At 38.1% G+C, this 15,576-nt stretch overlaps 1 protein-coding gene across 4 annotated transcripts in view; it reads left to right on the top strand.

Moving 5' to 3' along the window:
- scaper (S-phase cyclin A-associated protein in the ER) overlaps positions 1–15,576 on the top strand; it is a 144,677-nt gene that overhangs the window by 23,104 nt on the left and 105,997 nt on the right. For 2 of the 4 annotated variants that reach the window (XM_048158228.1, XM_048158231.1), the window contains exons 5-12: positions 2,263–2,363; positions 2,814–2,930; positions 4,423–4,550; positions 4,644–4,870; positions 6,863–7,189; positions 10,362–10,529; positions 10,650–10,716; positions 11,909–12,026. In XM_048158228.1, the coding sequence (XP_048014185.1) occupies positions 2,263–2,363; positions 2,814–2,930; positions 4,423–4,550; positions 4,644–4,870; positions 6,863–7,189; positions 10,362–10,529; positions 10,650–10,716; positions 11,909–12,026 (1,253 nt within the window). The remainder of the gene's footprint in view (positions 1–2,262; positions 2,364–2,813; positions 2,931–4,422; positions 4,551–4,643; positions 4,871–6,862; positions 7,190–10,361; positions 10,530–10,649; positions 10,717–11,908; positions 12,027–15,576) is intronic. The other 2 variants (XM_048158230.1, XM_048158232.1) reach the window with 1 other exon arrangement.

The following is a 15,576-nucleotide window of genomic DNA, read 5'->3' as shown; positions in this document are numbered from 1 at the left end:
AAGCACTGTGGACTTGTCCTCGATTGCCACTCCCCCATTACCGCCCATCAATCTCACACACACGCCTCTTTCACAGCGTCGCCTGCCGTCCCCCACTTAATCTAGAGCATCAGTCATACCGCAGCCCCTGGTCCTGATCTCTGTGCACCTGAACCGTGTCTCAACGAACAGGAGGTCTGAGTATTTCTGACTACCTCACAATATGATACACATTGCAATACATGATGTGTCAACACATTTTGATGCATTTCAACTGGATCCCAATTGGAACAGCACCAAACTTATGAGGAAGACACAATGTGCCTGCAAGAGAGAGTGAATCTGCAGGTTCAGTTTCAAACTCTGCTGTGCACTCTGCTTTTATCCAGTAATGGTGCCTCATAAAAGCTGCAGTGAACCCTCTGAGAAATGTTAATTTGTAGGTTCTAGATGACCTGCTGCTATATTAATGTACTGTATTTATAGCAGTGTTTCCCAACCTTTTTTAGTCATGGCACCCTTTGAAAATGTCCAAAAAATTGCGTCACCCTACACTAGTGGTCATGATACTGGAATTTCTACCTTCGATACGATACCTTGAAAAGTTTCAATATTTAAAACCACAGGGGAAAAACGTACATACTACCATATTCTTTTTTTTTTTATATAGTATCTAATTTTTTGTCTGTCTATTGAAAGTCTAGAAAATCAATAATTTCTTTTAAAGAGATCACTTTATGATGACAGATTTTAATTTAGGCTTTTATTCATATATAAACGTTGCTCAACTACCATTACATCTATCTCACCTAAATATTTGCTCTTTCAATATATTTATGTTTTTACAATGCGGTAATTTTGTTGCAATTGCATTAGATAGCTTGGTTTCAAACTCTGAACCGTTTACTTAAGATAGAACCGATCGTGTTTATGTGAATACTCGGCAAGACGGATTTTGTGTGTATTTGACAGTTTAAGCGCAACAAGCCGTGAAAAAGAAATCCATTTAGTACTCGTGAGCTGTTTGAGAGGCAGTTTTATTTGTGCGCACAGGAATGAAAATTATGCCTAACCCCCTCAATCCCATGCCAAAATTCAGACCAACATTTCTTGTGATTTGCACTTTAATATGAATTTCTGTGTTATTTGTTGTTATTGGAGACATCAGAGATTGATGGTATATATTAAATGCCTTTTTATTTTTTTTACACATTTTTGCAATTTATAAATGTTTGAATTATTTTGCTTACACTGCACCCCTGTTCTCGCCAGACTGCATCCCGGTTGGGAAACATTGTTTTATAGGAAATAATACAAGCACATAAATCAAGACTGGCATCAAGATTTTGGACAGATTTCAACATCACAAGCAGGTTTCTTTTATTCTTAAGAGCCTGTGGTAGGTCTTGGGTTGTAGACCTGTTCTAATCTGTTGTGGCAAGGCTTTGCGACACTCTCTAGCGTCTTTGTTGGAGTCAAGGGATTCCCCAGAGTCCCTAAGGCGCTCCCAGATCGAATATCGAATGGACAATGAACGTTTCGTCATTCGCTGCACACTCTTTGCCAGTAACTTGAAATGATTACAGCCCCAATCAGATTTGCCAGCCCCCTTTTGCAAAGCTAATTGGTAATTTCAGCTGCACCTCTTGTGGAAGACCACTGAGGCGGGAAAGAGCAGTAGCACTCTTTTTCTTTTTCTTTTTGTCCCCTCCTGGCATTTGTGAATGGAGTGTTTCTGGAGGATGGGAGGGTGTGTGAGATGTGTTCCAGTAGCTTCAGATGCCCACTCTTTTAGTAGAGACAACAGGGTGTAGGTTTACACCAGCTCCTCAGTCTGAACAAGAATTGGGGGCTCGTCCGGGATTCCGCTTACCTGAGAATTCACTAGATTCTGCCGGGGGTCTTGGCTTGGGGCCCTTCTCATTGTTCTTTCAGACATGCCACAAAAGAGACGTCAGGGTGGGAGGACAATCTGACCCTCTTGCGTGGTCTGATCGGGCCTCTGGGGTCACAGCTTGATTTGGAAATGCTCTGTATTCAGTTGTATATTTGTGGGGTTGTTCCAACGAAAATACTTTGCCTTGACTAAATTAGGATATGTTGCCACTTTTGACTTTTTCTTAGCTCATAGATCATCCCATTTCGGCAGGTCCTTTCCATTTATGAATGACTATGCCTTTTTGTTTGTTAGTTTGTGCTTAAGCATATGCCAGAGTTGCTTGTAATTCAGTATTACCTCCCATATCTTTAAAACTGACATCACACATGCTCTCCACCCCACAGGAGGTGCTGATGATGTTGGATAACTATGTCAGAGATTTCAAAGCTCTAATTGACTGGATCCAACTACAGGAGAAGCTGGAAAAAACAGATGCTCAGAACAGGTGATAACTTCCATGCTCATGCACACACACACACAAGGCCTGTTATGATTATAACATACTCGCACCATGTACACAAACCCACTGGTGAGTTTTTTACACTGTAGTTTGAATTGTGATCCTTTCAGCCTGATCATTGAATTTGAGGTGATTAATTGTCTCACCCCTTTACATAATGAAAGTGACTACAACACTAGTACATTGATTATGGAATAAAACCAGAGCTTGAAAGCCAGAAGTTGTGTGTCAATTGTACAGAACTAGTAAAAACGCTCTGGACATTTCGACAGAATTTAAATGTGCGTCCTTTAGAAGCATGTGTGTATTCCCTTGCCCTTTCATGTTCATTTATTAAATATTTTTGGTAATTTGTATATGCTTTCAGCCACTAGATGTTTGGGTTGTGTTCTAAATCAGTACCTTTTTTTTGAATGTTTAACCTTGATTCTGCAGGCCCACATCTTTGGCTTGGGAAGTTCGAAAGATGTCACCAGGACGACATGTGATGTCCAGCCCTTCGTCAGACCGGATTGTACCATCACCTGGCGTTCGCCGTGCCCTCAATTTTGGGTAGGCCAATCCAGTCACATTCATCACACCCAGAATCACTTACAAACATTTCTGTCAAGTACTCACAAGTACTTACTTCACCAATCTGGAACTTTAGCTCTTATATATTCTTATCAGAGTCACTCTAACCAAAAGGACAACATGGTACTGCCCTATATCCCATCATAACATGTCACAAAATTTTAAATTTAGTGTTTTGAAGTTAAAAATTATATATATTCATAAAATGTCCTTTGTGTAGTGATTTGAATGAGCTTGAGATGTGAGGATTTGTTTCATAATTGTTTCAGTGTTCTTTAGGGATGAAAAAATCTCTCTTTATTTAACATGGATTTTTCTTAAATTAATGTGTATGGTATAGGGGACGGTTTAGGGGTATATATGATCCATCCATATTCTCTGCTGTGGAACACTTTTATGTTTTGTCTAATCATATAAGATTCTAACCTTGAATAGACTTAAAACCATAGCTCTGATCTGGAATAAACAGTATTTTTCCAGTAGATACCCACTGCATAAAAATTTAACTGTGTAAAAATTCAACAATAATGTGGTATATAGTAGGAACTATATTCAATATATATAATAAAGTATAATATGATTGGCTATTACAAAGAAAAAACTCAATCAAATCATTTTTTTTTTTACTTAATTACTTAACAAATCTGCTGTTCATTGGATCATTTTGCCTTCAACCTGTTGGGGTCCTTATTTATCGGAAGATTGAACCTGTATTCCCAAGGTTTACTTGCAATTTCAGACATGGTGTATCTACTTGAAAATGGCATCAACCCATTATCCTTGCTTGCAACATGCTAATTGTCACCATTGTCTCTGTTGGCAAACTGTGGCGACTCTCAACTCCTACCAGAGGATCAAGATATGAGGCTCCCTGCATTTTTAACTGATAGTGTGAAGGAAGACATAATAATCTGATTAAAATGCCACTGAATGCTCAGATGGAGAAATCAATGGCAGATATGATACATATCTTGGCCTCACCACGAGACTACGCCCGTCTGGCAGAGGCTGGGACGAGAAGGGGAATCGATCCGCAACGGCCTAAGCGTTTTGTTTAATGCGATTTTTACCGGGTTCTCCTCAGGCCTGTGACTGAGACTGTGGGGGGTGCAGATCTAAGTGTGGTTAAAGACTGCTGAAGCACGGGCATCCATGTCTGTATTACACTGTAATTGGATGCCTCAGGAAATGGATATCGATCAAGACGGAGGGCCCTCAGTCTGAAGTTTCCATCTTAGTTCCCAGTGTTTGAGGATGCCCGGTGCAATGATGCATATCTAGAGCATGTGGTGTGCTGCAGGCATGATGGCTAAAGCGGACTATTTAATTCTATAGTTAAAATTCATTAATGTATTTGTATTTATTGTAATTGGTTCTTCATTGGCAATGAAGAACACCACCTGGCTAGGTTCCACCTGGTCATTTGAATCTGAGACTCCTGGTTTTATATGGTTTGTGTGTATGTTTACAGAGGTCCACCTCCCACTTTGGCTGTGGCACGTCTCTCCCACACTGGACCAAGCTGGGCCGATCGGGTCAAGTCTTCCCAGGCTCTTCCTGTCTCCAGCCAAAGTGTCAACATCCCTGTTGAAAAACCAGGTGAACTGATCTTCTCTGTTTACAGTCATTTATTTTCAAAACCAAATGTATCTGTATTATTTGTGTGTTTTATGTACGTTCATCAATCCTTAGCCAAGAAAGATGCAGAGGGCTGGGAGACTGTGCAGCGTGGGCGTTCCATGAGGCCAAGGGCCAAGGTAACCCCCGTTCTGGCTCATGTAAGCCCCAAAGACGACAGCGACAAAGAGAACCAGCGCATCCAGCCCTCACCCCAGGAAAAATCTCAGGAGGTGAAGGAGCTGGAGCAACCCATACCCCAAGAGCAGAGCCAAGAGATGGAAAAGACCTCCATCATTGAGGTACTGACGTCATCCAGCCTCCCTTCATTAATTATTTAGGGCCCAGGGTTAGATATGAAGTCTCTGTAACATCAGAATGTTTTTGTTTGGACACAGTGTGTTCATAGATACACTGTCCAGACAGAGCAGTATCAAGTGTACGAGCATCGATTTTGTACATGTTTATCAGATTTAATGAGGTTTATTAAATATTGACAATACAATGTCATAGATTGCATTTGGGGAATATGCCGAAGCCAATAGCTCTTTTGCAAAACCTAGTGAGCTGCCATGTTATCTACTTCCTTCTAAGGCAGCACCCTCACTGAAACATCATTAGTGACTGATTTGGAACACTCTATGTAGGAAAAAACATAAGTAGTGCTGCTTATGCGAAGCACACAAGAGACTTGACTCGTAATTGATTTCAATGGAGTTTGTCATTAGCATGTTGCTATGCTAATGCAATAGTAATCTAATTTGCATAAAATATCACACTGTTCAGGATTAAATGAATCTTTTGTCCACCATCTTGATTTTATATTTATATATATATATATATATATATATATATATATATATATATATATATATATATATATATATATATATATATATATATATTATTTATTTTTTATTTTTATTTTTTTTTTTTTCACTGAACTTGTCACAATGCATTGTGGGATTGTCTTCTCCAAAGAGGATACATTTGACGGCGTCTTAGAATTTGGCCAAAATTTATTAGGAAGCAGCAAAATTAAAGGGATAGTTCACCAAAAATGAAAGTTATCCCATGATTTACTCACCCTCTAGCCATCCTAGGTGCATATGACCTGCATACCTTCTTTCAGACAAACACAATCAAAGTTATATTAAAAAATATTGGCTTTTCCAAGCTTTATAATAGGAGTGAATGGGTGTTGTATTTTGAAGCCCGAAAAAGTGCATCCATCCATCCATCCATCCATCCATCATAAAAGATATCCACTTGGCTACAGGGGGTTAATAAAGGCCCTCTTAAGTGAAGCGATGGGTTTTTGTAAGAAAAATATCCATATTTAAATCTTTATAAACTAAAATAACTAGCTTCCGAGTTACGGTGGAAGCATAACTTCTGACATGACGCATGACCAATTGATGAACATGGAATCACAGAGGATAGAGCAAAACAAAACACCGGATTAGAAGTCTAAAACAAGAAATGTTGGAGGGTTTTGATATAAGAGTAGAGGAGCTTGAGGTTGTTGCACAGCCCTATTTGTTTGAATAGGGAAAAAAAGAGGGAGTTTAAGCTTACGCTATTCCTACATCCTACGTCATACATCTCATCAGAAGTTACTCTTTCGCCATAACTCGACTTGTGTAGGCTGTCTGCCGGAAGCTAGTTATTTTAGTTTATAATGTTTTAAATATGGATATTTTTCTTACAAAATCCCTTTAGGCCTTTATTAACACCCTGGAGCTGTATAGATTATTTTTTATGATGGATGGATGCATTTTTTTGGCCTTCAAAATCTCAACCCCCATTCACTACCATTATAAAACTTGGAAGAGCCAGGATATTTTTAAATATATCTTCTATTGCGCTCGTCTGAAAGAAGATAGTCATATACACCTGGGAAGGCTTGAGGGTGAGTAAATCATGGGATAATTTTCATTTTTGGGTGAACTGTCCCTTTAAGTTGCCTACCTTTTGGGACAGCCTTCACATCAAAAGCCTTGTCTTGAAATGCTTCCTCTGTTGGCAATCTCGCTAGGTTTTAAAACAGAGCATGTAGTTGAGACTGTAGTAACTCAAAATTACTTGTTTGCATGCTTGTGGTTTTGATTGTACAGTTCTTGGTATGCTACATGTTTGTTGTGAAATGCATGATATTGTAATTATTTAGCATGCTATGTTTTAGTTGTGTTTGTTTTATCTGCCAAATGATCGGTTATACTGATGCGGCAAGGAGTGCTGTGACATGCATGTGTTCATATTTGTGTATTCATCTGTGTGTGTATATTGCACAGCCCCCAGCAGAAAGTATTGAAGAGCCAGGGGAGATTGTCAGCGCCCCCTCTGAGGACACGCCACCCCCCATGTCTGACCCCGTGCCACCCCCTACTTCTCTGCCTTCGCAGGCCCAGTGCCCAGACTTGGCTTCTGACCCAGACCCTCCTCCTGTGTCCCTTTCCCAACCGGAGGAGCTGAGTACTGGGCAAGCCAAAGTAGAGCAGGGGACGGAGGGGTCGGTGTGGAAGGTCGCGGCACCATCGGCAAAAGTGGAGGCAGCGGTCTACATTCCCCTGGCAGTGATGACACTGGAGAGCATGCTGGACCCCACAGAACTTTCTACTGTGAGTGCTGAGAGACACAGGCCAGGGTCAGGACTGCCGCCTAAACAAAGTCAATCCCAAAAACCTCCAGGCGAGGCAGGATTACCCCCTCCCTCCTCCTTTCTCTCAGCAAGTAGGGCGTATATGTGTGTGCGTGATGAAGGGGGTGGGCAAGTATCCACTGCGAGTAGAGAACAGGAGGTCCCAGTGTTTTTAGAGTTGCCACAGTTGCTCAAGTTTTTATTTTAGGCTTATCAAGTGTCCCCTGCACCAGTCAAATGACTTGACTGATTTTGAACCCATGGGCTGTCATTGACCTTGACCTCCCTTTGAGCCTTGACCTCCCAAAATGTTGCTAAATTCAAATATGCCACCACACAGGCCCCTTTTCCACCAAAATTGTGCCGTTCCTGGAGCTGGTGCATGGCTAGGGGATCTGCAGATCTCTGTTTAGATCCGGTCCCCTACCCCTTTAACCAATTAGTTGTTCCGACTAATAAACTTGGTCGATCGGATCACAAGGGGACGATGCTAAATACTGGTGTTTTGAGCTTGTCCGCTTTCGACCACTTCCAGAGGTAGTTGAAAACCCATTCAACTGGTTTGCTTTCGTAGTGGAAACGCTCATGTGGTTGAATGTGTTCGAACAGACGCAAAAGACCGCCCACTCTCCGCCTACTGACCTAACGTGTAAACATTATGGGAAGCTCTATGGGCTAGCCAGACGGGATTTAAACTCTGTTGGCTGAAGACCCAAGTTTGGTTTGAAGATGAAAAACGTACCAAGCACAATGTTCGGTCGGTCTTACAGGTTTCAGAGCAGAAACGAAAGCTGATGCTCTCCGTATTTCTTTCCGTTGTTTCCGGTCGTGTTCATATGTAAATTGTGCAAGCTTACTTTGTCCATTAGATCGAAAGATCTGAAAAAACCCATACATTTACCCACCCATAGACCCTCCCCTCGAAGAAATCAGGACAGAAGTGGTTGAAAGTGGGCAAAAGAGACGGATTAAATACCAGGTGTGAACAGGTTGTGTCTTCCTCATCTACTTGTGATCCAATAGACCAAAATGCATCTTAATACCAGGTGGAAACAGGGCATTAGTTCAAGAGGAACAAGCGCCAGATTGTCTGTGGAAAAGGGCTATCAAAATTTATAGATACCAGATCAGAATCCAAATACAATAATCACATTTCTGTCTAGCAACCATCCAGCTGCAAAATGTTTGCTTGAACTTTAAGTTCAAGACCATTGATTGGTTTAGCCACTAAACCTACAGATGTATGCCAAATGGCACCTAGTTTTCTTTTCACAAGATGGCTGTAGAAACGATATGGCAACTCCTGTTGTGGCGTTCTGCTTGTCTCCTGTCTAACCCTAAGAGAAACCTCCAAGGGGTTAATTAAGGCTAGACCCACAGCATTTTCTATGAGCTACTGGCTTCCATTACTCAACGGGTGTTGGCCTCTGTACAAAACCCATTCTGAAACAATGGAGATGGATGAGGTTTAAACGCTCAGACAGGAGCACAATCTCAGTCGTGTCGGAATCCGGAATCATTGCTTCCGAGGTCCAGACACCGCCTCTCTGGGTGGGTCAGATAAGCCTTGCTCTGTTTAGACTCCAGATCTAAGTCCAGCAGGCACACTGTTGAGAGAAATCCACCTCTTATTATGCTTGTTAGCATGACGTCTGACACTGACCTCAGCGCAGCTCTGGGTGTCTCCATCTTCTCCCACGCCATTCTGAAATTGGCACTCGGCATACTGTTCACTCGTCAGGTTCTGAAAGTGGGGGTCAAGTGTTGTGCCCTCTGATGGCAGTGGAAAGGATACTTTTTCCAAAATATTTTGGCAATTTACCAGTCATCACGAGTCATGAAGACCCACAGGTGCATCCATGGAAGGAATGTATGAGCGAAAATTTGCCCCTCAACAAACCCCTCTTTTGTTACCACCCTAAAATCAGCATAAACCTCTCTGCCTACAGGTAACCTAATGGGTCGCCTAATGGCATTTTTTAAAGTTAGGCCTACTTAGATCACCTAAAAATGAAAGTTGTGTCATGACCTTCATGTTGTTTTAAACTGTATTTTGTAGAAAACAAAAGATTTGTTTTTTGTCCGATCAGTGAAAGTCAATGGGCTCCAATGTTGTTTAGACCATAGACGTAAAAATATGGATGACGCACCTTCACTCTCTTCACACTCCCGCAGAATCGGTTAGTAAAGTTTACTGCAAAACAACTAATTATGAAATAAACAGTAATGGAAATGTAGAAATTAAAGTTGAAGCTCCAATCTCCTCCCCAAAATCCAGAAAAAAGTCCGTTGGTGCCTCAGTGACTAGTACTTCGCTCAGAGAAGCTGGCAATCTCAGCTGTCAATCATGACGTCAAACCCCCATTTTTAAGCATTAAAGCTGACTAAACCCAAACTTATTTAAAAACGAACATTTGAATTTACATCACTGTGATAAAAACTGCCTAAAATGACAGAAACCATATTTGGAAAAAAATGATTTGAAGTGTAATTTGATTGTTTAGTTCGTCTCACGTCTCATTACATTACAATTGAGAGGGTGGGGTTTATGAGCTATACTACATCCAGCCACCTGGGGGCGATTGAAATGTTTTGGCTTCACTTTTCAGGCACACTTAGTTCAGACCCAAATGTTCTTCAAAATATCTTCTTTTGTAACACAAAATTAACATTACCACATGGCCTCTCATACCTTATTGCTTAAATATGTTGTATCATAACGAATAAGAATACTATCCCATCTCCTCGTCTTTATTGTGGCTGTATGCTGCATGATTTCGTTATGCTTCCCCATGTGTGGTTTTTGTGATTGATTGTGTTTATGGCGTGTGCCTGTATTATCATTGCATTTTGTCACGGTTTAGTTTCTTAAAACATCTTTTTGCATTTTGAAAAGTTTTGTTGTATGCAGGCTTCCACCAAACATTTAAAATGTGTTTGCATTAAATGTTTGAATTTCAGAAATTCATGTCTAGCCTAATTTCAGATAAAGTGCTGAATTGATTGCCCTGTGTTTTAATTGAAGTTGTGCTGCCTGGGCATGTACTCAAAAGCCTGATGTGGCTAACTTGGCGCTGTACTGCACATTTCGTGCCTCTGTTTGGGGTGGTGACTTCAATGACTCAGTGTGAGTTTGTTGTGCCTGTTGTCAGCCTCAATCTATGGCTGAAGTTTTGGCTAAGAAGGAAGAGCTGGCTGACCGCCTGGAAAAAGCTAACGAAGAGGCAATCGCAAGTGCCATCGCTGAGGAGGAACAGCTGACACGGGAGATCCAAGCGGAGAACAATGAACTTGAGACGGACAACGAAAGCGACTTTTCTGTAAGTCAACAACCCTAGTAGTTTACATGTAATTACAATGACATACATTTTCTTAGATTGTTTAGTGTTTTCTGAATTTAGTATCTTTTTTATTTTTTTGTTATTTTTGCTCTCTTAAAGGCAAGTATTGGGAGTGGAAGTTGTGGCTTGAACTTAGACTGGAGCGAGATGCTAGCTGATTATGAAGGTAATGATGTAATTAAGTTGGCTTGGGAAAACCAACTTGCTGTAATGCTATTTTCTTCTGAGACTAAAATTTCTGACTCTAACTCTTCCTAGAGCTTTAACTCTACAAACTCCAAACTCGGGTCAGACCTTAAGACTGTTCTGACTTAGTGTGCTATATCTTTTCTAACTGATCCGACTTACGGTTTTCCTAAAAATTACTATTAAATCTCGGAAAAATCCCATTGACTTTCATTGACGGAATGTTCAGATGAGCCAAGACTGTTCAAACTCCAACTTTCAAAATTCTAATTTAAACTACGGAAGCCCATTAGACTCAATGAAGCTGACATTCTATATACTATTTCTAATCCATTGAAACTCATTCAAACTCATCTATCTATCTATCTATCTATCTATCTATCATAGCAACCACCCAGAACAACCTAGCAATCACATAGCAACACCCTAGTAACCACCCTGAGTACCCTAGCAACCGCATAGCAACACCTTAGCAACCACCCGAGTACCCTAGCAACCGCATAGCAACACCTTAGCAACCACCCCGAGTACCCTAGAAATCGCATAGCAACAGCCTCAGCCTAGCAACCACCCTAAGTACCTTAGCAACTGCATAGCAACACCTTAGCAACCACCCCAAGTACCCTAGCAACCACCCAGAATACCTTAGCAGCCAACTTTTAAAACTGCTTCAAACTTTCTGGCCCGGCTTTTTCAAGCCAACTTAAAGTTTGTCTTGACAAACTTTTTTTCATCTAGTTAGCATCTGTATTGCTAAGTTGTACAGTAAGTCCTTAAGTTAACTTTGTTTAAAGAAAGCAAATGAAATGGGCAAAATTGTGACATTTATTTAACACAATATTTTCTCAAAAGAGAGCGGAACGGAGAACGGAAAATGTGCTCTTTGACGTTCATACTTGAACATGGTTATTGGCCAACACTACCGTGTTGGATAAGTAATGTGTACCTTTTTGTCGTTAGTTCAGAAAACATAACTAATTGCATGTCTTTATTGCTTTTTAAGCGTTTTTCCTCCGTACGTCATGGAAGTTGTGTTCCTCAGTTTACTTAATTTAATCAAATTACATAAAATGCTTTTCTTGCAACACTGGATGCTGATAATCTCAAAATGACAGGTATGATATATCTAACACTTCTTCTGAATGTGTTATTGCATCACTTTTTTCTGACAGCTCGAGAGTCCTGGCGTCAGAGCACCTCCTGGGGTGACATTGTGGAGGAGGAGCCCGCCCGTCCACCGGGCCATGGCATTCACATGCACGAGAAGCTGTCCTCTCCTTCACGCAAACGGTAACACAGTCACACAGACCCATTTGTTACAGAATAAGGTAACACTTTATTTCAGTGGTCCACTTTAGACATTCTGCTAACTAACTTTGCAACTACTTGTATGCACTTCATACATTTCAGTGTGTTCACTGTTCAGTGACACTGTGCAATACAAATACCTTTGCTAATAAATTAGAATGGAAGTTTTTTTTTTGCTGAGTTATCAATATAATGTGATATACATACCAGAATACCCTAGGTGGTACACAGCAAGTTGCGTTTTTTTCCATTTTTGATTTAGGCCTATATTAAAAAAGTATATCGCAGTATGTATTATATCGTGATATATCGTATCGTAACCCATGTGTCATGGTATGTATCATATCGTGAAGCCCTTGCCAATACACAGCCCTACACCTGACTAGTGGCTGGTTTGTGTGTGTAATTTCATAAATCTAGAAGACTTTCTGAATGTATATAAGCAGTATGCTTTTTTTAGAAAGACAAATTTAAAACATGAAAAAGAAGAATTAGGGAGAATCAATAAATTATGAATGATTTTACTGCCATTTTGTGAATGGTATGTAATCATGTAATCAATCAAAAAGTAACTGTAGACTTATTATGAGTATTTTAATGAAGCAATAAGCCCCAAGAAGCTATAGGTTACAGTGAATTCATAACAGCTAAGTTAGGCATGACATGGAGCTTTAACGTCACTATTTTTAAACTGTTAATGCGTTAAAATTCAACATAAGTGATTTTCTTCACACACAGTATGTATGAGTTGCAGTCTGAATACGTCTTTCAGCACCCTTTTGATTGACAGGATATAATCGGCCCTGATCATCGGCAGTTTTCAAACAATCGGCCGATGGCCAATTGTGATGATAATAGCTTTTATCGGCCGATACCGATTGTTGGCCGATACATCGGTGCATCTCTAATTGTAATCTGATTACATGTAATCAGTTACTACCCAGCATTGCTTTAGAGTATTAGTAGACTGTCTGCTTATATATCTGCTACTATAAATTACTATAAGTAACTTTGCAACTACATGCCAACTTATTCCACACTCTAAACCACACACTAAACCACACTCTAAGAACTAACCCTAACCTAACAGTCTACTGATAGTCTAATACTGATAGAGTTAGTTGACATGTAGTTGAAAATTTACTTAGTATAGTGTCTTAAGTGGACCATCGAAATAACGTGTTACCCAGAATAATATTACTGAGCTTTCCTTCTGTTCTTAAAGCTTGCAGAAAAAATGGTAACGTTAATGGTGAAGTGTGAAATTTCCATCACCTGACAGAATTGCAGAAATTGTGTTTAAAACAATTTTTAAATGCTCGTTCCATCTTCTATTGTTCGGGAAAATGACTAGTTCTTTTCCCAAACTCACACCTTTGTCACAGTAATATTTTAACTTTGTAGACTTTCTATTAGGTGCCATTAGCTGAGCAAAAACTTTTGCAATTCTGCAACAAAACAAAAAAAGTCAGAACAAATTCACAATCAAGAAAAAATAATTGTTAGATTTTAACTCAAAACATAGAATTCTGCAATCTATGGAAGAGGATAAAATAAAAATAAAACCATTTCGAGATTAAAGTTGTTAAATTTTGAGAAAAAAGTCAAGATAATGTTGAGAATAAACTCATTAAATTATGAGAAAAAAGTCATTAAATTACGAGAGCAAATTCGTTAAATTACGAATTTGTTCTCATAATTTAACGACTTTTTTCTCATAATTTAATGACTTTATTCTCAACATTTTATTTAGACTTTTTTCTCAAAATTTAACGAGTTTTTTCTCATAATTTAACGAATTTGTTCTCATAATTTAACGACTTTTTTCTCATAATTTAATGTTTATTCTCAACATTTTATCTCGAATTTTTTCTCGAAATTTAATGAGTTTATTCTCAACATTTTATTTCGACTTTTTTCTCAAAATTTAACGACTTTTTTTCTTCATAATTTAACGAATTTGTTCTCATAATTTAACGACTTTTTTTTCATAATTTAATGACTTTATTCTCAACATTTTATTTAGACTTTTTTCTCGAAATTTAACTAGTTTTTTCTCATAATTTAACGAATTTGTTCTCGTAATTTAACGACTTTTTTCTCATAATTTAATGAGTTTATTCTCAACATTTTATCTCGACTTTTTTCTCATAATTTAATGAGTTTATTCTCAACATTTTATCTCGACTTTTTTCTTGGAATTTAATGAGTTTATTCTCAACATTTTATTTAGACTTTTTTCTCGAAATTTAACGAGTTTTTTCTCATAATTTAACGAATTTGTTCTCGTAATTTAACGACTTTTTTTTCATAATTTAATGACTTTATTCTCAACATTTTATCTCGACTTTTTTCTCGGAATTTAATGAGTTTATTCTCAACATTTTATTTCGACTTTTTTCTCAAAATTTAATGAGTTTATTCTCAACATTTTATTTTGACTTTTTTCTCGAAATTTAATGAGTTTTTTTCTCATAATTTAACGAATTTGTTCTCATAATCTAACGACTTTTTTCTCGTAATTTAATGAGTTTATTCTCAACATTTTATTTTGACTTTTTTCTCGTAATTTAATGAGTTTATTCTCAACATTTTATTTTGACTTTTTTCTCGAAATTTAATGAGTTTTTTTCTCATAATTTAATGAGTTTATTCTCAACATTGTATTTTGACTTTTTTCTCGAAATTTAATGAGTTTATTCTCAACATTTTATTTTGACTTTTTTCTCGAAATTTAATGAGTTTTTTTCTCATAATTTAATGAGTTTATTCTCAACATTTTATTTCGACTTTTTTCTCAAAATTGAAACGACTTTTTTTCTCATAATTGAATGAATTTGTTCTCATAATCTAACTACTTTTTTCTCGTAATTTAACGAGTTTATTCTCAACATTTTATCTCGACTTTTTTCTCGAAATTTAACGAGTTTTTTTCTCATAATTTGACGAATTTGTTCTTGTAATCTAACGACTTTTTTCTCGTAATTTAATTACTTTATTCTCAACATTTTATCTCGAATTTTTTCTCGAAATTTAACAAGCTTTTTCTTGTAATTTAATGAGTTTATTCTCAACATTTTATTTTGACTTTTTTCTCGAAATTTAACAAGTTTTTTCTCGAAATTTAACAACTTTAATCTCGAGATGGTTTTATTTTTTTATTATTGCTTGGCCCTAATCCTCTTCTGTACCAATCCTACCATACACTTGCAAATTGTGAGTTTATTTCTTGCAGTTTTGACTTTTTTTCCCTCAGAATTATGAGACATAAATTCTAAGAAAAAAGTCAGAACTGGGACATAAATTCACAGTTGCAAGGGGGAAAAAATCTGATTTGTGCTATTTTAACTCAAAACTTGCTAGAAAAAAAGTCTGAGTTTTTTTTTTTGTCTTCACTTCATAATATTTTGTGATGCTGATTGCATTGTGCTTAATCACAAATAGAAAAATATTATTCTTATGGCTGTCAATTAAATTTATCAATTTAGTCTGTTACATTAAAAAAATCCAGCATGCCCAATTTCACACCTAT

This window comes from Megalobrama amblycephala, linkage group LG15 (genome assembly GCF_018812025.1).
Source record: "Megalobrama amblycephala isolate DHTTF-2021 linkage group LG15, ASM1881202v1, whole genome shotgun sequence".
NCBI classification, from domain to species: domain Eukaryota; kingdom Metazoa; phylum Chordata; class Actinopteri; order Cypriniformes; family Xenocyprididae; genus Megalobrama; species Megalobrama amblycephala.
The sequence above is the reverse complement of the archived record's forward strand: the minus strand, read 5'-3'. Positions and strand labels throughout refer to the sequence as shown.